The sequence below is a fragment of the Mauremys reevesii genome, linkage group 15, assembly GCF_016161935.1.
Source record: "Mauremys reevesii isolate NIE-2019 linkage group 15, ASM1616193v1, whole genome shotgun sequence".
Taxonomy (NCBI): domain Eukaryota; kingdom Metazoa; phylum Chordata; order Testudines; family Geoemydidae; genus Mauremys; species Mauremys reevesii.
The window spans coordinates 34,641,605-34,667,433 of NC_052637.1; the positions used below are offsets into that span (position 1 = coordinate 34,641,605).

Below are 25,829 nucleotides of genomic sequence, written 5' to 3' on the forward strand. Positions count from 1 at the left end.
CCTGGGGTCCTTTGGAAGCTCATCAGAATTGAACCAGTCCTGCAAAATGTTCCAAATTCAAATCAGCAAATTTCAAAGAAAAAATGGTTTATCAGAATTCTTCTGATCCTAACATTGTAAGCTTTCCGGGACAAAGTCTAGCTCTTGCTAGCTGTTTGTACAGGACCTAGCATAATAAGTTCAGCTGGGGCCTCTAGGAGCTACCATAAATAAAATAAGAAGATCTGAATGAAATTAATGGGCAGCAGGTTTAAAACAAAAGGAATTTCTTCTTCACACAACACACAGTCAACCTGTGGAACTCCTTGCCTGAGGAGGTTGTGAAGGCTAGGACTATAACAGGGTTTAAAAGAGAACTAGATAAATTCATGGAGGTTAAGTCCATTAATGGCTATTAGCCAGGATGGGTAAGGAATGGTGTCCCTAGCCTCTGTTTGTCAGAAGGTGGTGATGGATGGCAGGAGAGAGATCACTTGATCATTACCTGTTAGGTTCACTCCCTCTGGGGCACCTGGTATTGGCCACTGTTGGTAGACAGGATACTGGGCTGGATGGACCTTTGGTCTGTCCCAGTATGGCCATTCTTATGTTCTTATCCTAAATTTGTATTTCAAACAAGGGATCTGTAACTAAGAAATTAAATAAGATTCTATATGATGTTGAGACTCTAAATGAAAAGCCCCCTACATAATCAAACAACAAGTAAAATATAGGTATACAAAATTGGGAATCAACTGATCAACTCTAATCTGGAATGAAATCACAATGACATGTAATTAGCACTATCCACTTATAATAAATAAGTATGTGTTGAGGGAGATGCAAACAGCTGGCATGTGATCTCATTAAAAATGTGTACAGATAATTTTCAGCAGTAGATCATTCTAGTGACAATAAATCCTACACTTATTTTCTAACAACTATACTTAATGTAATCCATACAGAAAATGTATGCTCTTCTGCAGCCCTCATGTTAAGGTTATCCAGCAGATGGAGCCACCAAGTAACACAAAATGCAAAAAAAAGTCAAATGAGAGTAGTCTACAGAGATAGCTAGCAATCAGGTCAAGATGGCTTTGTTTATTAATGAAATTCTGATGTCAAGTGAATCATTTATTTGCATATATTATTATATTTTGATGATATGGCTAATTATACCATATTGAAACACTTGTTAATAAAAGAGTCCATATTTATTTTACACTGACATAGCTAGACCTTCCAGTCAGCAAATACAAAGATATTTAGAGTTGACTTTCATTTTGTCAAAATTCATCTCACCTTTCTGCCCAAGAATTAAAGAAGTCTGAGTCACAGCTTAGGCCTGGTCTACACTAAGAAGGGGGTTCGAATTAGGGTACGCAAATTCAGCTACGTGAATAGCATAGCTGAATTCGAAGTACCCTAGTTCGACCTACTCACCCGTCCAGACGCGGCGGGGTCGAACTCCGCGGCTCCCCCGTCGACTCCGCCAACTCCTTCTGCCGAGGTGGAGTACCGGAGTCGACCGTGGCGCTTCCGGAGTTCGAACTATCGCGTCTAGATCAGACGCGATAGTTCGAACTCCAAAAAGTCGAACTCTCCGCGTCGAACTGGCAGGTAAGTGTAGACGTACCCTTAGTTTGTGAAGCAGTAACACTACTGTAGCCATCAACAGCAATTGTATCAATCCTAAAGAGAATATCCCTGTCTCTGGAAGAATTTGTGTGGAAAGAGATAGTGGTTGTTACAAAGCACCATGGGATGAGACTACATCAGCAACCCTTGTGCTCTGTTTTCTCTGCCTCTTTTCACTCATACATCTGTTTTCCTTCAAGCTATGGGATATAGAGGGGAACATATGGCCTAAGGAAACATTTCACCTGATTTGGTGTCAAGAATGTCGCAAAAGCAAACAGTAAGTTCCGGTGATTTCACAGTGGTGGAGGCTAAAGTAAACAATGTTTTAAATTTGACATTCTACAATGCAGCAGAAGCTGACATTCCCATTGTATTTGTTATATTTCTGACTGTATGCAAGGGAAATACAGCAGTACATTTAATTAGCAAGTGTAATTTCAATTTTACTGCATATGAAGGTGCAATTTTCTGTGGCCTTTACCCAGATCAAAGCTCTAGACACTTATCCTGGTAAACCAACTAACACCATAAAGTCAATAAAAGAAAACCAAAGGAAGAAATCAGTAACAGGGCTAGTTTGTCACAGGCTGCTGAATGGGAGACCTTCTAGGTAAATTTTTATAATCTTTAATGCCTCCTCACTGTAGCTGGTGTTGAAAGGGAAGAGCCATTTATCCTTCCTCCCTGTACAGGTGAAATGGGGACTGATGTCTAAAGTCCATGAGACAGGAGCCACTGGGCGTTTTGAGCAGAATAACAGGGTGTGGGGATTTGGCCTAATGTGTGTTAATTGATAGTCTCACACAAAAGGTTGTTAAGTAAACTGTGAAATCAGATGTTGGGAGAGAAAGTCCCCTCCTGTACTAAAGTCTGGTTCAGGAATATGAAAAAGTGGGAGTAACAGCCTAATTCTCACCATGGAAAACACTGGGGTGTTGGAGTGCTCAAGAGCCCAGTATTAGGAATGGAGTTGTTCTGTGTTGATCAGTGACCAAGAGGAGGGTCAAGGCCCAGAGCACTGGAGTGGGACTCAGGAGATGTGTGTGTTTTCTGTTCAGTTAGCTCACTCTTTGGAGCAGGGACTGTCTCTTACCATATGTATGTACAGCGCCTAGCACAATCAGGGGCTTCTAGGTGTGACTGTAACATGCAGGTGGGAAACTGATGGATGGCACAAAATTCTCTAGTTTACACCTAGCTGTGAGAAGAGTAACTTTGCCTTCATATTTATCCTCTGGTAGCACCAGGGTCCTCACCAAGTGGGCAGTGCCATTGTGCTAGGGACCATGCATGAAGAGACACATTCCCTGCCCCGATGCTTTGCAGCTGAATCCCCAAGGCTGATGTGGCTCCATCCTTTATTTATAGGGTTGAGAGGCTGGGACCATTGAGAGAAGGAGGTTCAGAAGATCTCTGCTGGAAACACACCTTGTGAAACCCTTCCTCACTGGGGAAGGAAATGTCTAAGCGAGCCAGCCAGTCTGCTCAGCTTTGGCAGATGAGCTCTGCCTTTGGATCCATCCCAGTCTCTCAGGAGAGCTGATTCTTCCCTAAACCTCTCTCCACTCCTGGAGGGAGGGGGCTCAGGTTGTGCTGTGCACGTCTGCCATGGAGCAGAGCAGCCCGCTCCCCGTGTGCCCCAGCTGGCAGGGCCGGGCTACAGGCCAGATCCCCCGAGACTGCGGCAGCAGCTGCTGCTGTGGGTTTGTCTATTGCATTTTCGGTGGCTAGTAGCCCAGGCAGGGCAGGTCTGCTGGCTCCCGGGCGGCACGTGACGCTGGAGCAATGAGCTGCATTGCTCGGTACCTGCAGGCAGCTGGGCAGCTCCTCCCTACGAACCAGTCAGCAGGGCAGGAGGGGAGCTGGCAGCCAGCTCCCTGCTGCGGCCGGGAGTCGCGGGGCGGGGCGGGGCTCCGAGCTCCCCCGCGGGAGGCAGAGGGCGCTTGGCCGGGCCGGGGCGGGGAAGGAAGGAAGGAGCAGGCTTTGCCGGGCTTGGGAGCGCGGAAGCAGCATGGCTTTTGGGAAGAGCCAGAAAGATCCCTTCGGCACAGCCGTGGGGTACCTGATAGGTGAGTACCTGAGACCCACCCCACCTGTGCCACCCCCGATCTGGGGTGACCCGGGGTGGGGCTGGGAGAGGAACCCGGGGCCCCTCCAACGCCCTCGGAGAGGACAGAGGAGACCCCCGACCTGGCTTCCCACAGGGCCACCCAGCGCAGCCCCACTCCCAGCTGGGGCCGGCTTTGCAGCCGCAAGTGTGGCCAGCCTGGGGATTCGCCCAAGGTCTCTGCCATCCGATGCATTAATAGATCGGCCATTCAAGGCGGAGGAGCAAAGAGGCCAGGTGAGCACTTTGGACCGGAATAAAGGATTGATCGGTTCTAGCCACCCTGCAGGGCGTGTGATGCAGCGGCTCAGGGAGGAAGTCTCGTAAAGTCACAGCACCCGCCTTTAATGTAGTCTGCAGGTAACTGACTTTTTTCCTTCCAGAGAGAGCAACGGTCGGTGTGCTGCCCGCTGAGGAGTGGGGTCAGTTTATGCACATCTGTGACATTATTAACACAACGGATGAGGGGTAAGTAGGCCAATGCTCGGGAGCCAGGTTTGGAAAGTCATTTACCAGGTGATACAACTGTAACTGGCCGGAGTGGATAACAGAGATCTCAAAAATGGCTGCAGTGCCTATTTCACTGCTCCGGTTTAAAAGAGCCATGGGGGGGTGTTTATGCAGGTGTGGGATAGATGCGTGCACACACACACTAAAATATCTCTCCTTTTTGTGGCTAATAAAAATAGCCAAAGTTACGCTTTGCTAATTCAGAAGTAGGACCAGCTTCTTCAGAGTAGGCCAGTGTTCCTTATAGTTGCATATTCATCATGTCAGCTACTTAAGGTCACATCTAATTAAGTCATTACTAGGGACTGGATCCTAGGGTGACCAGATGTCCCGATTTGATAGGGACAGTCCCAATTTTTGGGTCTTTTTCCTATATAGGCTCCTATTACCTCCCTCCCCAACCCAATTTTTCACACTTGCTGTCTGCTCACCCTACTGGATCCTGATGCCCTTAGTTGGTTTTTATTCAGCCTTTTCTCAGGAGAAAGGTTCATTTGAGTTACTGGGAGTCTTGGTTGAGTAAGAAATCAGTGAAGATGTCAAGATTTGACCATTAATTGTAGCAGTTCCTGCTATATAGAGTGGAGAATCCAAAGTTGACAATATTCAAGACATCTGTTAGCTACTGCTACATGACTATGGTTTGGGGTTTATAACTTGACCAGGGTTCCTGATTAGATATTTTTTTATGCCCACCTCTATTAAATTTATCATCAGAAAAGTCAAGAGACATCACATTTTGTATCTCAATATATTTTAATGTACCTAGGTAGGTATTTAGGACGCCCTTGGGAGGCAGTGTGACCTAGTGGGTAGAGCACTGAAGACCTAGGTTCTAGTCCCATTTTGGCCAAATGCCTGCTCGGTAACCTTGGGCAAGTCACTTCACTTTTCTGTGCCTCCGTTTCCCCATCTGTAAAATGGGATAATGATCCTGATCTTTTTAAAGTCCTTTGAGATCTACTGGTGAAAAAATGCTATATAAGACCCTCGTGGTATTATTTACCAAAGAGGTTTCAGACCTGAGATGATACATAATGACTGGAAAAAAGTCATCTGTTCTATGCACTTCCATTCCTTGCTCTAACCCCATGCTCTTGTTTATGGCTACAGCCATTTGCCTATAGCTCCATGTCTAGCCATTGGCAAGGGGATAGTTTAGCTATGAACATTGTTTTTTATGTATAGTATCTACCCAGTGCCTCTTTTTTTAGGAAATAACTTTCCCTTGTGAGCAGTTTATTCCATAACTGTCCATTCCGAAACATCTTGTGATTTCCTCTTCAACATCTGCTACTGACCACAGCCTGAGACACAATACTAGGAACAAAGGAATTGCCAAACCTGATCAGATGAGTGGCCCATCTAGCCCAGTATCCTGGCTCTGATAGTGATTAGACCCTCAGAGGAAGGTCTTAGAAACCCCGAAGTGGGGAATTATGGAATAATTTAACTACAGGGGATTTTTTTTTCCTAATCCCCCTTCTCCTGTTTTAGGCTTTGTCTACACTGACAAGTGAAAGACAAAACTTTTGTTGTTCAGAGGTGTTAAAAAAACACACCCCTGAAAGACAAAAGTTTTGTCGATAGCAAGCCAATACTAACGCCACCCGTTGGGGGTGGAAGTTTTTGTTGGCAGGAGAGCTCTCTCCTGCTGACAAACAGCGGCTACACTGCGCACCTCTTAGCGGCACGGCTGTAGCCGCACAGCCGTGTCGCTAAAAGCTGCATAGTGTAGACAAAGCCTTCAATTCTCCACTATTTTGATCTGCTATTGCAATTACTATGTTCACAACTTACAATGGTATTAAAAAAAGAGAGAAATCTTGATCTTAGTGGAGTTTTACAAGACATACATTAGGACAGTCAAGCTACAGTGTTTACAAAGGTGAGCACTGAATTTGGGCTTTATTGGCATTGAGTGTTTGTTCCAGTAAGATTTTTTTTTTTCTTAACCAAGGTTTTTGATGGATTGCATTAATATAGTGCTAGGTCATCTTGAAGGATATTGGTTTTGTTTATCACATTTACAAGCAGTCCCGGAGCACCGGTTACTGTAATACCTGGGTGCATTATACACAAAGTATGTTAAGAAACAAAACTATTTTCCATATATAATGAGCTAACACCTAATCCCAGCCCTTCACTCCCACACAGCTATATATAGAAATACAGGAAATATATGAAAATCACAATGTCATGATGGATATGTGGAATGCAGTGTTTGTTTACCAGCACGCAGCAATTACTAGGGTTGTTTAGAAGCATCCTGCAATTACCAGGATTGAAATTTAACCGGGACACTGATGCCAACACCTCTGGTCTTGCGAAAACTCCCACGAGGTCTCTAATTCCAACGTATTTGAAAAATGGGCTCTAGTTGGCCAATGCATCAAGAGCTATTTAAGCTTTTATATTAGTGACAGTTGCACAGGTAACTCTCTCGCATGACGATAAGAGAAAATAATTTTGGAGAGGAAACTCTGCACTGGGGAATTATGTTTATTCGTCTACACGGGACTCTGGAGTACAGTCTGTAGTGATGACCCCTGATTCACCACCACATTACTTCAGTTTAATACCAAAGTGACTCTGTTGAAATCACACTGGTGTGAACCAGCATAAAATTAGAGTAACACTGGGAGCTGATTCACTCCTTATTTCATGTCAGTATTTTCAGATCTTGGATAATTTTTATAAAACAGCCACCCTATTTCATTGGTACCTTTCTCTGTGTAATTTCTTGTTATCACAGGCCTAAAGATGCAGTAAAAGCACTAAAGAAAAGGATCTCCAAAAACTGTAACCATAAGGAGATTAGATTCACCTTGTCTGTAAGTACAACTGTACTACTGCTATTCATTAGATACTGAGAAGGAAGCCATATTTTAAGAAATAAGTCAGCGTGTGATTGACATGTAGGTTATGAGCTCTCTGAGGCACTTTATATATCTGCACTGCACCTAGTACAATGCAACCTTGATCCTTTACTGCAGTTCCTAAATGCTACTGTAATATAAATAATAATCCTGTGTCACCTTTACACTTAAGGCTTGTCCAAGACGGTTGTCATATGACTCCCATTGGCTGTCCCACAGATTATACCCCACCAATCTCTGAAAGATACAGGGGTTAGAATACTGTACAAAGGCTGAACTCATGACCAATTCTCCTAACAACACGTCTGGTAGCCTTCTTACTCATGGCATGTTGCACAGCATGATGGAATGTGGGGTATAAGTTTTGCAAAAGCATGCCTTATTGCCAGCGAGGAAGTCATTAGGGTGAAGACATGACTGATGTTGTTTTGTTTGGAGGTAAGACCTACAAAGTTCAGCTCTGAATCTAAATTGTCCCAGAGTTTGGGGGTGTTGGGATTTGGTCCCATTACAGATGGTTCTGAGTCTGCCTCTGAACTTTCCCAAGCTGTGGGGCAGTCTGGTTTAGGCCCATCTCTGGGTTTACTGGAGCACAGTTCTCCTCTCTCCTCTGCACTGATATTGTGGGTGAGATTCTGATCTTTTTTACACTGCTAGGTGCAGTGCAGTTCCCAGTGTAACTGAGACCAGGATCAAGGCTCTATATCCTTGTTAGCTGTCCTGGTCTTAAGGTATAAATGATTTCCCTGAGGATTTCATTTTCTTTACTGTTTCCATTATTTGGATGCAGAAATTTCCCTTTATCACGCAAGCATCAACACTGTTAAGTCACAGGACGGCCAGCAGTGCCCAAGTGTCAGCTGGTGAGTTAGGGATGCAGCTAAAGTTATCTAAACACATCAGTTATATGGTTAGCGTGTCCCGTTTCCACTCCCTTGTGCTCCCTTCCTTCTTCAGTTACTTAGCTGAGTCACCTTTTTGCTCCACAGGTTTGCATAGCAGAAATGCTTTGCTTCCGCTCTGAGTGCACTCTCTGTATCAGGCTTGCTTTCTCCTCCAGGCCGTTGTTTACCTTAACCCTACACTGAATGTGCAGGCTGGAGTTTTGATAATAAACACTCCCAAAGCTCTGAGCTGTATCTGGAGATTTGCTCTGCAGATATGGCTGGGGTTCTGTTATTGTTCAGCCTTGTAGAAAAAAGACCTTATGTTCATGTTCCTGGTGTGTCCCGGGTGAAACCGGATAACAACACTGACTTGCTGAAAATGGATTCTATTTGCTTGCAGGTAGGGCTAATAACCAACCGTTAGGTTTCAGATCCAAGCAGCATGACTGCAAAATAAATGCCACCTCGCCCTTTCCAGGGTTTCAGTTGTGCTCCCAAGCTCCTAGCACTGGCTCATAGTCTCTCATGGATTTCAGCTCCTACCTTCTCCGTCTCTGTTCCCACGTACTCACATGCAACTATAACCTGCTAGGCAATTTCAACCTTTCAGTCCCAGATCTTTTTCTGGGTTTCCAAGCTCTCTCTGCCTCAATTTCCCAACCTTCCTTCATTTGGCAAGCCCTACTCTTTCCGCTAAATCCCCCTTTCTCTCCTCCTCCTCTTCTTTATTCTTTCAGTCTTCTTTCTGCAAGCCTCTTGTGTGTGCCAGTGTCTCTTCCTCTGTTGCTGGCTCCTTTCCATTTTCCAGTACCTCCTGGCCTCAGCTTGCCACTCTCCTTAGCCCCAGTAAAACCTCCCCTGCAATATCTCCAGTGCTAGCCATGTTTAATGTTACTTTCTTGGCTTCCAAAACCACGTAGTCTTGGTGCAAGAGCTGGCTGAATATTTTCTGTCTGTCATTTTGTGACAGGAAAGGGCCTTTTTTGCTGAATGAAAAGTTTCCATGGAGAATTTTTGTTTCTTATGAAATAGTTTGGGTTTTTTTGACAAATCATTCCCCCCCTGTATCTCCCCCTCTTTTTCTATTTTGCCCCTGGAAAAGAGGGCGGGGGGGGGAAGAGACAAAAATATGAAACACTTCTCAGTTTTTGATAACTTTTTTTCAAATGTCAAGTTTTTAAAAACTCTCCTGCAAAAAGCAGTTGGTGGTTTTGACCAGCTCTTCCCCTTATCTGTCCCCCTCGTGCCAATTACCTTGCTTCTCCACCACCCATTGAGACTCTCCATCCAATCCCCTTGCCCGGCTACTTTACATACAGTTAAGAAAAGAACAAATAAAGGAACCACTTTCTTTTATATGTATTTTGCTCTGGTTTCGATTACTCCACCTCATGTCAGTGGACTTAATCCTTGTATACACAAAGCTTAGGTTACTCCTATGAGAAGCATAAGCAGCGCTCAGAAAAATGTGCTGAAAGTTCTTGTTTTGCCTTGAACTAGCAGAGTCATACCTGTAGGCCCCAGTCCTGCTGGAGACACTAGCACGCACACAAGTAACTTTACGCACCTAAGTGTTTCCATTGAGTTTTATGGTGCTGCTCGTGTACAGATTTTATCTTGGGTGTAGATTTTGCAGGATCAAGGCCTTAGTTAACTCAGTTGACCTGCCATTTATCAATATGCTAACATTAGAGCACGGCTTTTACTTTATTGCTGTTTCCTTGTGCCTGTTCTGTGTATTTTCCCTGTGTGCGTGTTGATTTAGAGGAACATGGGTGACAATCAGGTGTATAAAACCATCCTGGAAGTGACTTAGTTTCATGCACTCTGGCCTGCTGAAGTCAACTGTTGCTTACAAAGTTACTTGGAGAAGATTTTGCATGCTTGGCCCTGTACTAGTTTCATAAAGTATCTTTATTAAAGGCAAGAGATCAGACTCAGCACTGCAAGTTTCACAATCAGATGTCCGGGAGATTATGACTTTTAGGCAGGCAGCCAGCAGTGTGTGTTTGTTACTTGACTCTTTATTATTTGTAGATAGTGGGTGTGTCAAACCTGTTTGCATGCTCCCTTCCTGTTTTTAAAAATGACACCTATTCAGCTTACTAGAACTCGTTAGTTTTTTTTACATTTGTAAATACCAATGTCCCAATTCTTACTGGGGCTTCCGGTTGCAACAGCAGTATTAGGAATGGCCAAAATAAATAGTTTAAAAAAAAAAGATTTTTTTTCCATTGTGCAGAATTAAAAATGGGCAGGGGGGAGAGAGAAATTGATTTCTGCATTTTTTTTCTTAAAATAATTTTGGGAAAAATTTGAATTTTGAGTAAGTTCTGGGATTGGGGTGGTTTTCCTCCCACCCACCCACTTTTTCATTTTTCCTTTTGAAACTTGATAACGTTGGAAAAGTTATCAAGGGGTAAAGCTATGGAATTTAAATTGTACTTTTGCCACTTTGAAACTTTTTGCAAAGCTGAGGCTTTGGAAAAGTTATGGGATGGAAAAATGAAGAAGTATGTGTGAGAGAGAACCCCGGAACATCATTCTAGGGCAATGTAGGGCAAACAAGGTGATGGGAGGTGAAAAAAAGTTGGAGAAGGTGGAGAACTGTGGTTTTGCCTTCAAAAGCAAATGGTGGAACCCCGATCACTTAGGACATTAAAAACTAGACTGTGAAAAACACTAATAAATGTACATAATCCATTCCCAGAATGAATGGCCTAACAGACTCTACGCTGTGACACTTTGGAGAGTGCTGAAGCTACAAACTGGTACCCACTGACTGAGATGTATGAGGAGCCAAAATATCCACCCATGATCCTTATCAGCATCCTGTGGCTAAGGCCTGGTCTACACTGGGATCGATCTAAGTTACGCAACTTCAGCTACGTTATTCACGTAGCTGAAGTCGACGTACTTAGATCGACTTACCGTGGTGTCTTCACCGCGGTGAGTCGACTGCTGCCGCTCCCCCGTCAACTCCGCTTGTGCCTCTCACCAAGCTGGAGTACAGGAATCGACGGGAGAGCACTCCTAGATGTGATAAATCGACCCCTGCTGGATCGATCGCTGCCTGCCGATTTGGTGGGTAGTGTAGACATACCCATAGAGGCTTCCGCTGTAAAATGAAACTGTTCATTCCAACTCTGTGGACCAAATCCTGGTTGCCTTACTCACATGATTAGTCCCACTGAACTTAGTGAGTAGAATCTGGCTTTCAATGGAAAATACTTTTCTCTCCTACCACTTTTCTCCTTCCCCAATCCTTTTCTTTTTTCATTTAACATTTTGTAACAATGGTGCCTTTGCTTCTGCCTTTTAACAAAGGGCTGTGGTGCCCTTTTATTAGCTGAGTCTGGCTTGTGAATCTGAGAGCTTGGATTGCACAAACACCCAACTCCCTTCCTGTTGACACGGAACTCCTCCCACCTGGACTGTAGAAACTGTGCCAGCTTCTAAATTCATCCAATCCCGCCCCCTCATTATGGAAAGTCTAACGGGACAGTTGAAAATATGTTTGCTAATGCTTTGATTTGAACCTTCTCAAGAGCGAGTTTCTGGGGATGTCAGTACAGCAAGCAGGAGATGCGATTGCAGCACAGGGCAGGGACTACCTGGGCTAGCTTTGATTGAATTAGCTCACTAAAAATAGCAGCGTAGCCGCGGCAGCACGGACAGTAGGATGGGCTAGCTGCCCAAATACAGTCTCACCTGGGATACTAGTCATATTTGGGCTGCAAGCCCAGGCTGCTGCACCTACATTGACTGATCTAGCTCACTAAAAATAGCAAAGCTAGGGCACGTGCTGTCCCGGTTGCAGAGTAGACATACCCTCTGGAATACTTACTCATGCTGGGTAGCACCTTACTTCACCACTATGCCCCATTGAGTCCGATGGAACTGCTTAGGGAGTTAGGATACTACTCTCAACAGTCAATAAGGGTATTCGAATCCTAATGAAAGTATAAGTATCATTCTTGATTGCTCCAGAATTAATCGGGGCCAAGTTCGCCTTGCAGTTGCACTGGAGCACCTCATTCAAGTCAATTGGGTTGCACTGGCATAAATTGAGTGGAGGGTCTGGCCCACTAGCCACAGTAGCCTTACTCAGAAGGGTAAGTGTTCAGTCTCAGGTGTGAGGAATTCATAATGGGAGTTGCACACCATGCACTGGGTTGAAAATGTTTTACACAAACCACAGCATTTATTTCCTGGACCCTTTCAAATAGAAAAGTAATTAGTCAAGCTAAGACTCTCTGGTTATTGTCTTTTACTTGGCTTTTTGCACAGCAGTCTGCCTCTTTGTTCCACGCTCGCTTTATTTCTGCAGGTTATTTTCTGCTGCTCTTGTACCTCCCTTCCCGTAAGGCCCTGTTCACACTAGAGAAAAGTCCCTAGGTCTCCAAGCTAGAAAATGAGTTTTTAACACACCTTTGTGTAGCCTACACTGAACAGGGAAAGCATGTTTAATCCACTTCAGCCCCATGGGCAGCTATTGTGGTGCCACTTAGAAGGTTGGTTCTACTTTGAGGAATGTTTCCCAATACTTGTAATGAGGGAATACTGATAGAATTGACATAGTTTGTAAACTGGTCTAAACTTTTCCCTCCTGTCTGGGTGGGGCTTAGTAAAGAGAGAGACCCTCTTCCCCTCTGCTTGGGGCACCATAGTCAAGGGGTTAGGGCTCCGAAACGTTGAACCAGGAGAGCTGGATTGTAATCCTGCCTGTACCCACAGATGTTCTATGGGCAGGATTCCCTTCAAGCCAATGACAAGACTTTATATTGGCTTGATTTCAATGGATTGGGCCCTCTGGGACAGGTTAATGCTTCTGATTTCCCCATCTGTAGAATGGGGATGAGGAGCACCTGCCTTTGAAAGAGCTTTGAGATCTGTGGATGAAAATTGTTAGATAACTAGCAAGTACGGGGAGGTTCACTGCTTTGTGGATCTGTCATCTCTTTGAGGCTCTAGCTGCATATCCAAAGCCCACTTTTAAAGGTAGTTATTTCATAAAGATGATTCTGATGATCAAAATAATTTGCCTACTTTATTTCTGGTCTCTGTGCTCCCTATCACACAGCTCTCACAAGTGGAGAGCTTCAGTTTGGTTTTTGGTTTTGATTACATTTCACTTGTAGGCGATATGAGGAAAAAGAAAATGGTAGCTGTTCCTATTATGATTGATTCATATTGTGACTGTGCCTAGCAGCGCTAGTCATGGACAGGACCCCACTGTGTTAGGTGCTGTACAAACACTACTGTCTAATCTCGTCTTTCCAAGGTGACCATCACAATGCCATCCAGGCATGAATTGAAATGGGAGAGGGTGGAAGGGCTCAAGTTATTTTTAACCACTGTGTCATAGAAATGCCTTCTCTGTACAGCTTCTCGACATGTGCATGAAAAACTGTGGCCCCAGCTTCCAGTCTTTAGTTGTGAAGAAAGACTTCTGCAAGAACAAGCTGGTGAAACTGCTGCAGCCAAGATACAATCTGCCAGCTGATACACAGGACAAAATCTTGGCCTTTATCAGGGTAAGTCAACTGTAAATAGAGGGATCTATACATAGTAAATATTTAATGATACAACCTGGTGATGGGCTGGAAGGGGGTTCGTGCAAGCCGCTTGTGAAAATGTCCTTTGACTTTTGCAAGTGCAGCCGGGAGTGGGAGGGAGAGGAGCAGAAAGGGGGCATGGAAAGGGGGCATGGATACCCCCTACCCTGACTGCTGGATGTGTTCCTTCCCGAGCTGCACGGAAGGAGAAAAGTGAAAGGGAGCTTTAAAGCTTTCTCTGTCTTGTTCCCGCTGCTTGGAGTGCAGGCCAGGGGAGGAGGTAGCTCATGTGGAGGGCTTCAGGCGCATGTATAGTAGGACCACCCCTCTAGAAGGAGGTTATTTTCTTCCCTGACCCACTGACATCATCTTCAGCCTTGGAACCAATTCCTCCAACCAACAGAAATCCTGCATTTTTCAAGGAGTCTAGTAGGTGGGTGGACAAGGAAAGGAGAGGCAGCCACCAGGGCCGGCTCCAGGCACCAACGCAGGAAGCAGATGCTTGGGGCGGCCAATGGAAAGGGGCGACACGTCTGGGTCTTCGGTGGCAATTCAGCAGTGGGTCCCTCAGTCCCTCTCAGAGGGAAGGACCGGCTGCCAAATTGCCACTGAAGAATGAAGTGGGGCAGCAAAAAACCTGGAGCTGGCCCTGGCAGCCACCTGGGGAGTGGAGGTTCAAGCCATGTGGCTTCTCCCAGTGAAGAATTCTGGGTCTCAAACATAAAAACATTTTGATTTCTGTCACCAATGATTTTTCAAAAACAGACCTGGGCCTATGGGTTCCAAGGAACCGTGGATGTGAGTGAAGTGAAGGAAGTGTACCTGGAACTGCTAAAGAAAGGCGTGCAGTTTCCATCCTCTGATGCCAACCCAGAGACACACAAGGTCAGCACAACGTTTGTCACTGTTAATCAGAGTTAATGGCGAGAGCTTTATGTACAAAGAAGGTGTGTTGATTGTCATTAGTTATTATGTCTGAAACCACGAAAATCCTGCTCACATACTCAGGAAATCAGTCACACATTCTACCCTGAAGTGTGTATATATATTTTTAAATTAGATAATAGTGCTTTTATTAAAAAAATCACAGTTTGGGGGAATCTGTTGTTTCAGACAGGAAGGATAAATCTCTGAGATTTTTTTTAAAGCTAGCTAAGAGATTTGGGCACTCAATTCCCATCAAAATGCATGGCAATTGAGTGTCCAAATTTCTTAGGCATTTTGGAAAGTCTGAGCCAAAATGTATGTGATTAGCATGAAAGCGCCCAATGATTCAGAATGCGAGCATTACCTGGGTTCAATTTGGAATTGGGAGAGGTAGGGATGTCTAATTAAAAAGGTCTTTATAATATAAGACTCTACCCACTTGTTTGTACAGTCTACAAAATAATTTGCAACCTTGTGGATAAAGGCTCTGTCTTTACTATTTAAGTTGATCAAAGGTATTGTGTAGATCTGGAAAATGACTCTCTGTCGATATGGCTTGAGTAGTCCATACCAGCTCTACTTGCAGCAAGTTTCTTAGATCCATTCCTTCCAATTTCCTATGACTTGGAAGAGCTTTCACAAGACTCTTGAGACACGTGAAACCATCAGGTGGAACATTGCAGTTATGGATTTAGAATCTTCTAGTCAGCCCAGGCAGAAGTGATTCAAAACTATTGTGAGTCTGGCCTGATGATTAGATAGTGGAGTATAGGAAAGGCAGTGTGTTTTGACTAAGGCTGTTCAGACGAGGCTGTGTACTGAATCTTTTGACTAGATAATTATTTCTTCCCCCACCCAGATGTAACTGTGGGAATGAATGTCTTCTAAAGCTCTGGTCCTGTGCCCACTGAAGTCAATGGCAAAGCTCCAATGACTTCAATAGTGGAGGAACAGGACCTATATTCAGAATTTGGCCCAGAGTGCTTAAGGTGGAAAGGGCTTAAGCATAGTGTCTGATGCAGGCCTTCAGTTTAACCCAAAATGCACACGAGGCTTCTTGCACCCAGAGCTTTCCAGCTCTAGGATCCAGAAGCACCTATTCCCCTCTCAGCTCATCTCCCAGACAAGGATTCCTAGAGCCTTTCTTCTTACGGCTTCTGCTTTCCTAGTGTGGCGCCATCACCAGCCACACCTAATTCTTTTTTCCCAGAGCAGGGTTCTTGTGCAGTGAGGTCTGACACCTGTTAATTCCTGTTCCAAAGAAAGGAATAGAATTCTCTCACCAAAGATGGGCTGATCTCTGTGCCCAGTCACAGAGGCATAACTCATGCTTCCTCTGATGGATTCATTTGCTAACAAACCAGCTGAAAGGAAACCTGGATCCCAAGTCTGATTTTTATTCCAAAATGGTTATTAGTTTTACTGTAGTGAATGGAACTCACTCAGATAACTCCATCTAAGCCTTCCTCCCTGGTAGCGTTGCAGCACTGATTATGAGGAAGCTAATGCACTGTTGTTTAGTCTGATAATGATGCTTTGTAGTGCTGTCATCTGGACGTCTGTGTCAATTCCCAAGTTAAACAAAAACTCTTTTCATGTTGTATAGCAGCGAGCTTCGTCTTGGCCCTCTGAAAAGGCACCACCTCCTTTTGCTGCCTCTGTGAAAAGTACTCCAGTACCTCGTCCCCCAGCTCCAACAATTACATTGACTCCTGAACAGGTACAGTACAACCTTTCTTTTGAAATATGCTGACTAAGCATCTGTCATCATGATTCCCTGGCCTGTATAGGATATAATATTAGAGGCTGCTGCAAGGAAAATCTCCATTACTTCAAGCAGTATAGGCTTTTGTTGACAGTCCGGGGCTGAATCCCTGCTCCATTACCATAGTGTTTTTATTTTGTTAGAAAATTTGACACATTCATGTGCCAGATCTTAGTAGAGGCCAGGAAAGGAGATTGCACAAGTGCCAGGGAGCTGCTCGTTTGGAAAGTAGAAATCTTTGCTTGAGTATGTGTATTTCTAATGCTCTTACAAGGGTACTGTGGTGAAAATTAGTAAGAAAAGAGTGCAATTCAAAGACAGAAGGAAAGGCTAAAGAGAACTTTTGCATGACACCAGTGTGAAGAAATTATTTTTAAAAGTCAGAAAGAAATGGACAAGCCAGTTCCACACCTGCCTGTGGATAAATGAAAAGTTTGTCTGCTTAATAGTAATAGGACTTAACTGTAAAGGAGAGAAATAGCAGCACTGCACTCCACAGAGCTCAGGTTTGAGACCCACTGCCTTATAGGGATATAAAACTGGATTAACTCCGTTAACGTCCATGGATAGGGCCCTACCAAATTCACTGTCCATTTTGATCAATTTCACAGCCAGGGTTTTAAAATTGGTCAATTTCACATTTTCAGCTGTTTACACCTGAAATTTCATGGTGTTGTAACCGTGGGGGTCCCAACCCAAAAGGTACCCGGAGGTGGGTGTGATCTCTAATCCCATTATTCCACCCCCAGCAGCCCCGCAGAAGGGCAAGTCCTGTCCCTTTTCAGCCCCGTGGGGACTTGCAGCTCGGAGCCCCCTGGCTGAGGGGGGGTTATTTCACGGTCTGTGACACATTTTTCACGTGAAATTGGTAGGACCCTATCCATGGAAAAAGCGACAAAGAGTCCTGTGGCACCTTATCGACTAACAGATGTATTGGAGCATAAGCTTTCATGGGTGAATACCCACTTCATCAGATGCATGGAGCTTATGCTCCAGTACAAGCTCCGTGCGTCTGATGAAGTGGGCATTCACCCATGAAAGATTATGTTCCAATACATCTGTTAGTCTATAAGGTGCCACAGGACTCTTTGTCGCTTTTGACAGATCCAGACTAACACGGCTCCCCCTCTGATACCTATCCATGGAGTATCATCTGTGTAAGGGCTGGAGTAAGGCAGTGCTGATCAGGTCCATAGTATATCTGATAAAAGAGCAAGCAGGACCATAGATGTGGAAAACATGTTTTCTGTCCTTGCACATATAACATTCCATTCCATTGCACTGAACAGATTGGGAAGCTGTACAGTGAACTGGATATGGCGAAAATGAATACGAAAGTCATGTCAGCGATATTAACGGAAAATGTTCCTGGGTCTGAGAATCTTGACGATATGGAGCTCTTACAGGTGCAGTACAACATTTTTGCTAGGAGTTTGTTGATGGTTTGGTTATGGTTTATTTTAAAAATGTACGTTGTGCCCATTCTTGTTACATCTGGGTTCATATCGCAAAGTGAAAACCAACCTCTGTTTTCAACCTTTGGGGTTGCTCTAGCTTTCTCTTGCCTCTGTTGTCTCCCCCTGCTAGGAAGAAGGGCAGGAAAGGACAAGTTCATCTTGCAGTGAAAACTGTAGCTCTAATGGATTGCTCGGGAATGAATTACAGAGTGGAGGGTCCTCTCTCAAGAATGCCCTGCCACTCAGACCCAGGTGTTCAATTCAGAGAGCAAGAACATGGCGGCTGAATGCAACTGCCCCATGGGAAAACAGATGGTGATACGGTCACTGTAACAGTAGGGTCCCAGGCTTTTCAGGGCTCTGGGTGTCATCGCCAATACTTTGAAGGCAGACCAAGAGCCAGTGCAGAATACGCAGTGCTGGTTTTAAGTGCTCACCTTAAAAGATGAACAGTTGTGTTATGCATTAGCTGAAATTACACATAGGTTTCAAGTTCCATTAATCCAGCCTGGAGATGACAAAGCTGATGCATTGTCTCCAGTTTCTTCTTTTCCCAGTACTGGTTTTTCTATGTATACACTGCATTTTTAAATGCTCACTCTAGGAGCAAAATCCTAGTGCCTCAGCAATATAATTATTATCTGCCCATGGAAACTCGTGATTCAGCCATATGTTTCACAAGGATCATGTAAACCTCGTTCTCATGTAGTTCCCCTGTGTTTTAAACTTCTCTTCAAATGCTGGGGTGAGGAAATGTTCTGTCAATGAGACTCCTTCACTAGGTTTGGCTAATCTACCTTCCAGCAACTTGTAGAATGGACATGCCTTAAGCATAGCTTCAGTTGGCCAATGGATAATTCTCCCTAAGCCAAGGGAATCCTCCACTGGTATGGGCTGGTGTACTGACTCTTATGCCACCCTGCCTACCCTTGGCCTCCAGTGCAGGATGCATGGCAGGGAAATAGAGGTCTCTGGCTGCAATATGTTGTACTGGGGAACCAGTTCCAGAATTGGGGGTGACCAAAGTAGTGTAAAGCCACCAGATGCCAGGATGTGGCCTAAATTCATTTAAAAAATTGGAAGAAAATCCACTCAAAGTAAAATCTGTAACAAAGTAATTTCACAACGGCAAAGAGTAGTTCTCCATCTGCTCATTACTGAACTTTTTTTTTTGAAGTCCCATGTCATATACTTACGCTATAATATTTATGAGCTGCTACATTCAAACACTAAAACAATATCATTTTTAAAAACTTCACAATTCATTCTGTCCCCAGCACAATAGATTGTGGATTTTTCAAGGTTTGAGTTGCAAGAGAAGCCGTTACAAACCTCTCTGGTAAATAATACACCTTTTTTTTATAAAGGTTGTCTGCCTAAATATTTACTGTACACAATAGACTTAATGGCTTCTCTGAAATGAGGAAGGGTTTAAAAATTCCCTTGGTGTGCATTTTAAAATGATCTTAGTGCACATTGACTGTACGCAGTAATTATGACTGCAAAGCAGCAGAGGACTCTACCCAGTAAATAAAACTCATTTAAAAAATTATCTCAACTTTCATGTTCTTCAAGTTAATTTTCTCCCCCAGCTAACATAAAAATATTGAAAAAAACTTATTTAAAACCAATGCAAACGGATTGGCTTAGCCTAATAAACACCAGGGATCTAGAGCTAAGTTCTTCACTCATCTTAAGGGAAAACAAAGCAAACGGAAAGAAAGTTGGATAGCCTACAAAAGTATGAGGACTGCAAAACTCTATCAGCAATGGTTTAGGCCTCGAGTCCCCCACTTATTGTACACACAGCAATCTGCACTGGGGTTTTAGCGAGGGTGAAGTGTGGTCTAGGGATACAGCAAGGCAATGAGAGTCAGGCCTTCTGGATTCTCTTCCTGTTTCACCATGAACAAGTAATATGACCTCTCTTTGTGCTTCAGTTTACCCAGCTGCAGAATGGATATTACAATGCTTCCCAGCCTTGCAGGAATGCTGGCTAGACACGTGGGGTACAGCTACAAAGCAAGCAGAAATCCACATCACAGAGCCCAGGCTTACAGATCGGGGCTTGTCCTACAGTGCTAGAAATAGCTGTTTAGATATTTGGGTTGAGACTGGAGCTTAGGCTCTGAAGCCCATAAGCCCAGCTCTGAGACTCGCTGCTTTGAGTTTCTGCTTGCTGTGTAGACGTAACCTTAGTTCTGCTGCCCTAGAGCTGCAAAGTAGCCTTCCTTCTGGTTTAACCAGCTAGTGGAAGATTTCCTCTGTGCAGGGGAATCCTTGTGTGGCATAGAACAGGCAGCTCCCTTCCTGACCCCAGGTGTGATGCATGTTACTGTGGGGAAAGAAGATAAAGTCGGGATGTGCCTGAGCCTTGTTGCTTCCTAGCTGCTACAATGGACCTTCAAGGCCAGAGGCAGATGGGTGAGCATTAGACTGGCTCCAGGATCCAGTAAGCACAAAGGTCACCTCTTCACAGAATCCTCCTCTCGAACTGCGTCCACTTAGCTGTTTGGCCCGCGCCCATAATTGAGGCCCCGGTGTCTAATTTAATTCGTTCTTTGAGAACCTTGGGCAAAGACCTCTGCAAAGGATTATTAGAATGTCTCTGCTTATTTTAAATCGATTTCTGGTAGTGGTTTTGAAGTATATTTTGTAAAAGGACGAATACCATCACACAGTCTGAGGAAGTGCGAGCAGATCTGCCTGCCTGCACTCAAATAGTTAAATTATTGATCGGGGTAGGGGCAGGGAGTGAATTTCACTCTTCATGAAGAAGTGAGTAGAAGCTCATTCCTTTTATATGTGTTTTATGACTGTATTTTCTGTTCCTTCCTGCAACACCCTGAGATCCTTATCACAGCACAAAGTGGCTAGAGAAACAAATGCGAGTTGCTTTTACAAGAATGAAATATGTTCTTTTCTTTGCATCTCAGCCTAGGTCACTCAGGTCAAGGGACTATGTCCTTGGACAGTCGTAGTTTCATTGAAATTGGTGTAGAACCGAACCCTTTGCTGAAAGAGCTGCATGCTTTAGGACTTCAAAGGAGAATTTTTTTTTTTAACTATGTGTCACCAGAGATCCAGGCTAGTCAGATGAACTGAAACTTAATAATGGGCAAAGTACAGCAATGCAAGTCCTGGCTTACGCCGGTGTGGCATATCTCCACTCAGGGTTTGCTCTTGCGTTGATGCATCTGTGGCTAAAAACCCCATTGTAGACAAGACTAAGACACCTGAAAACAATAACCCCCAAAATATTAAACTGGCTGAAATTAGCAGTAGCAGTAGTAGTAGTAATTAATAGAGCAGTTCAAGTTCTTGTATCAACTCTCGCAGCCAGTAAGAATAGGGAACAAGCAAAGCTATGTGATACAGACCCCTCGTGGGGACACTGGAATGTGAGGCCAATTCCTCAGCTGATGTAAATGGTCACAGTTCTATTGACATCACTGCTTTTACACCAGCTGATGATCTGGCTCTTGGAATGCATAATAAACAACTCTAGTTTCAAGGTGTCAAGAGTGCATGCATCTTTTCCTGAGCAAAATCTGGCAAATTTGTGATTGAGATCAGAAATAAAAAGGTCTGTGTCTAAATTCTTGTCGAATTTCCCTTTGTTAGCAGGGCGAAAATCACCTCTGTGCTGAGACCCTATACACTGATTAGAGCCCAGTTTTCAGGACTTGATTAGGACTTGTGGTGTTGCATCGTTCTTGTGCTGCAATTCTGAACAGAGATGAATTCCACCCTGAGAAATGTAGTTGGGTACACACACTTTTGAAGCAAAAATGGGCCAGTTTTACAACAAAACCCACCAGACTCTGTTTGGGTACTGGACTATGCCCAGGTCTCTGGGCTTCAAAATTTATGCTTCCTCCCTGCGATCCTTCTCGGTTAGCATGGGTGGTTGTTGCTGGCTGAGAAGGATCCCAGGAAGGTGCAGTATCTGCTGTTTGTTCCCCAGCTGTACCCAAGAAGAGTGGGAACTTCGCCTTAGGAAGCCTAATGGAAAAGTGCATGAGGCCACAGCTTGACCCAGGCCAGGGGATCCTCCCCCCTTATACGTTGGCCTGACTTAGTAAGGAGTGCACCTCCAAATCAGAAGCAAAGGTGTCTACTCCCAACAAGACCCCTTGAGGGATCTGTGGGAGAGCAGGGAGCATTCTCATAAGCATAAGGCCAAGTCTTCCTCCAAATGATCTTTGAAGAAGTCAGATCCAGGCCAGCCTAAACTGAGCAGTTGCTCAGCCCAAGAGAACTTCATATGTCCAGAGTCTCTTAGGGTTAGGGTGTAATCGCCAAACCAGCAATCAATGAGCACCATAGTGACTGTTCCCACCAAAGTGATATCAGCCCTGTCAAGGTGGAAGAATTCCCATCAGGTTTGCATCCGCATTTTCTTTCTTGCTTCTGCACAGACAGGATGATCACTGGCAATGCATCCCTGTTAGGTTGAGGCGCTCACGTGGACAACGGTACATTGCAGGGCACCTGGACATCTCAAATGTCCAGGATGTACATCAAGAGCCACGAGCAGTTTGAAGGGCTTGCAAAACCTTTCTCCTGTTCACTCAAGGTCACCAAGCCTTCATTATGTCAGACAACATCACAATCAACTCTTACATAATGAACAGGGAGAAGTGCGATCTGTCCCCCTGTGTGCAGAAACGTTGAGTCTGTGGAACTGGTGTGTCAGCAATCAGATTACCCTGTTGGCCGTCTACCTCCCAGGCAACCAGAATGTGCTGAGAGTGGCTCTCTCAGCAGCCACTTTGTGGTCAGTCATGAGTGGGAGCTTCACGACACTGGTAAACAATATTTTTGCTCTGTGGGGAATGCCCCACCAAGGACCTGTATTTCTCTCAAACAGGAAATGCAACATGTACTGTTCTGGAGGAGCTCTGGGTCACCACTCGCAGAGCAACACTCTACTTCTTCCATGGTCAGATCATTTGAACTATGCCTTCCCTCCACTACCACCCCTACCTCGAGTCTTGTGCAAGATTTGGTATGCGTTATTTTCAATGCCCCAACTGGCCCAGACAGTTTAGGTTCCTAAACCTCCTATGCTTGTCATCTCGAGCACCAATCATTATTCCTACATTTCCCAATCTCCTGACTCAAAGGAGCGGCAAAATCAGGCATCCCAACCCACGGGCACTTCATCTCAGAGCCTAGTTTTGTCCTTAGAGCAATTGTGTTCTGAAACTGTATAGAACATCCTTTCTAGTAGTAGGAAGGAGTCCACTAGGAGATGTTATCTAGTCAAGTGCAAACATTTCTCTGTTTGGGTGCATCAAAGGCGTATTTCTCCACAAGCCACAGATATTCCTCTCATTCTGTATTATATTCTTTCCTTGAAGACAGCAGGCTTGTTCATCAGTTCCTTATGGGTCCACATGGCAGCAATCAGTGCATACCATCTGCCTATACAGGGCTACTCAATCGTCACGCACCCTCTGACTAGCAAATTCTGGAAAAGCCTAATCAGAATTTTTTGCACCTCTAAAAAAGCCTATTCTTCAATGGGATTTGCACTTCGTTCTCTCACTAGGCCTCCTTTTGAATAATTAGCCTCCTGCTCCATGTCTCTCCTATCCATGACGGTTGCATTCCTGGTAGCCACCGCCTCAACCAGGAAGGCTGGTGAGCTTGGGGTGTTGATGGCAGATCGCCCTTACACTATAATGCATAAGGACAAGATTTCATTATGTTTACACGCTAAATTCACCTCCACAGTAGTCTGAGTTTCACCTGAACCAGTCTATCCATTTACCAGTGTTCTTCCCAAATCCTCACCCATCCTCAGAAGAAAGGAGGTTCCAGTCTCTTGACATTTGATGAGCCGCAGCCTTTTACCTGCGGACAATGAAAACAGGCGGGAAATACCATAGACTATTTGTCGCCATATTGGAAGGGGTCTGGTTATATCCTCTGAAAGAATCTCAAAATGGATCTGGGGCTGTGTTTTGCTCTGCTAGACGATTAGGTAGCTGATCTTTCCACAAGAGAGCAAGCAGCGTCTATAGTACTGCTTCGAGGGGTGCTTCTTCTTGATATTTGTGAGACAGCTACACGGAGCTCAGTCCACGTGTTTGTGAGACACTCTCTTTATTGGTACAGGACTCCTTTACTGCTGCATCTTTTGGAATAGCAGTCCTTCATACAGCTCTGCCATCTATGACCTCACACCCTCCTCCCAAATAAATCTGTTAGTCTAAAAGGTGCCGCCGGACTCCTTGTTGTTTTTGTGGATCCAGGCTAACACAGCTACCCCCTGATACTTGACCTCCTTCCACTGCGCTTCAGATCTTCTCTGATTTGCGGTGAAGAAGGAACTGGAGAGGCGATTGGTCTGCCCCACCCTTTATCTCCTCAGTCGAAGGCATGAGTAAGCCAGAGCAGATGTGCAGGCTAATGGACACTGCTTTCGAAATTCTCTGGCTCCAGGCACGTAGAATCCATCCATACCCACAGTGGAACATGAATAGGGACCACACCTCTCGAGGAACCTCCAGTTACTATAAAGTACATGACTTTCTCTTTATGGAGGAGGATGACTTTCCAGAAATGAGGCTAGGTTATGAGTTGGGGTAGGAGTGCTGGTCATGGTGATAGCAATTATCAGCTGCATTTTGTAGGAAGTTGTAGGGGATCAAATATAAGGGATTTGGGGCTCACCCTTTAAACTGTATGTGGTCATGTGAATTAGACAATGCATTATCCTTGTGTCTCCAGCACCCAAAAGTTTTATAATTCTCCTCCCAAACTGACAAGTGTGAGAAACCACAATGATGATGGTTTTGGTTTTTTTCCTGGAAAGAAACTGTACAAGATATGTCGAGTGATGCAGGAGAGGATTGTGGAACTGCTGGTGGCAGTGCAGAATGAAGATGTGATAGCTGAATTAATACAAGTGAATGAAGATCTGAATAACGTCCTCCTGGGCCACGAAAGGTAAATTTATTAGTGAAACCAGAACCTGTCATTTCCACTTTGGTCTCAGTAACAGGTTCTCCTGACTGGGCCGACCAAATCTGTTAAAAAATGTAACACTTGGGTATGATGTTTATGTCATGGTGCAGGGAACCTGCACCTGTATTCCCCCTCCAAGGTCCAGCAAGGGCACCCACTCTCAGGCATCCAGCTCCCTAGCGATCATCTCCCTTGGGTGGAAACACGTGTCTTTCTCCCTTCTGACCAGTTCCCTGCCTGCCCTGTGAATTCCCCAGCAAACTCCTAAGACACTTAAACTTAATTCAATTAGGTTTGTCCGGGATTTTGCAGGAAATTTTTATATCTATTGCGGTTTAATCTGCTCTTTCAGGGTGAAATTCACCCCTCTGCAGAGGACTAACATGAGGCAAATGGGCCATTTAAGTGCCACTTGAGCTCTAAGGGGCTTAAATGGTCCATATGACTGGTGCTGGCTGTCTCCAGAGAGATGAATTTCATCCTCTATCAACAAGAAAGGAACAGCTCATTCCTTTTTGTGTTGTACTTAGATTTGTCTGCTGATCTTGTCTCTCCAGGCACTTGAGAAGCAGCAGACAGGTTAAAATTAGTAGAAGGGTCCTTAGAATACCAGCTTACAGGGTAAACCAAAGTACTAGCGTAGCTGGGAATAATAAAGCATGAGGAAAGAAACAGGCTCTGAGTCCCTCCCTTAGCATGGGACTCAGATACAGTGGATTTGGCTTCAGTCAATTATGAGCTCTTTGTTCCTTTAGTTACCCACATGCTGAGCTTAACTGCAGCCTGCACATGCTCCTAGGGAAGACAGACAGTTTTACTGCCGGCATCAGCCAAAGGGTGGAGTTCCTGCTTCCTTAAAAGGATCACATGCCACTCTCCACAGTAGGAAACAAATACAGGCACAAATATATGTATTATTTCACACAAGGAAATCCTGGATGCTTGTGGTGTTGACATCTGCATTTATTTACTTATTGCTTTCATCAGTGGGATAACTAGGGCTTAGAAAATACCAGAATTTCAGCACTTCCCAAGCAACAAATAACCGAGAACATCCTGGTAGATCAGGATTAGTCTTAGCTGTGAATGGATGGCTTTCCTAACCAGAGGTGAGATGACCGTGTTCTAAAAACCATTCTAC

The 25,829-nt window shown here is 44.5% G+C and overlaps 1 protein-coding gene across 7 annotated transcripts in view; it reads left to right on the forward strand.

The window, feature by feature from the left end:
• The window catches only part of TOM1L1 (target of myb1 like 1 membrane trafficking protein), a 572,142-nt gene that overhangs the window by 531,823 nt on the left and 14,490 nt on the right, over positions 1 to 25,829 (forward strand). Inside the window, exons 5-12 of one of the 7 annotated variants that reach the window (XM_039502155.1) lie at positions 2,989 to 3,689; positions 4,111 to 4,195; positions 6,993 to 7,071; positions 13,391 to 13,540; positions 14,327 to 14,446; positions 16,095 to 16,208; positions 17,543 to 17,659; positions 24,537 to 24,670. In XM_039502155.1, coding sequence (XP_039358089.1) covers positions 3,632 to 3,689; positions 4,111 to 4,195; positions 6,993 to 7,071; positions 13,391 to 13,540; positions 14,327 to 14,446; positions 16,095 to 16,208; positions 17,543 to 17,659; positions 24,537 to 24,670 — 857 coding nt within the window. In that variant the 5' untranslated portion in view covers positions 2,989 to 3,631. Of the gene's footprint in view, positions 1 to 2,064; positions 2,231 to 2,988; positions 3,690 to 3,944; positions 3,965 to 4,063; positions 4,088 to 4,110; positions 4,196 to 6,992; positions 7,072 to 13,390; positions 13,541 to 14,326; positions 14,447 to 16,094; positions 16,209 to 17,542; positions 17,660 to 24,536; positions 24,671 to 25,829 lie in introns of those variants that run through there. The other 6 variants (XM_039502156.1, XM_039502157.1, XM_039502158.1 and 3 more) reach the window with 6 other exon arrangements.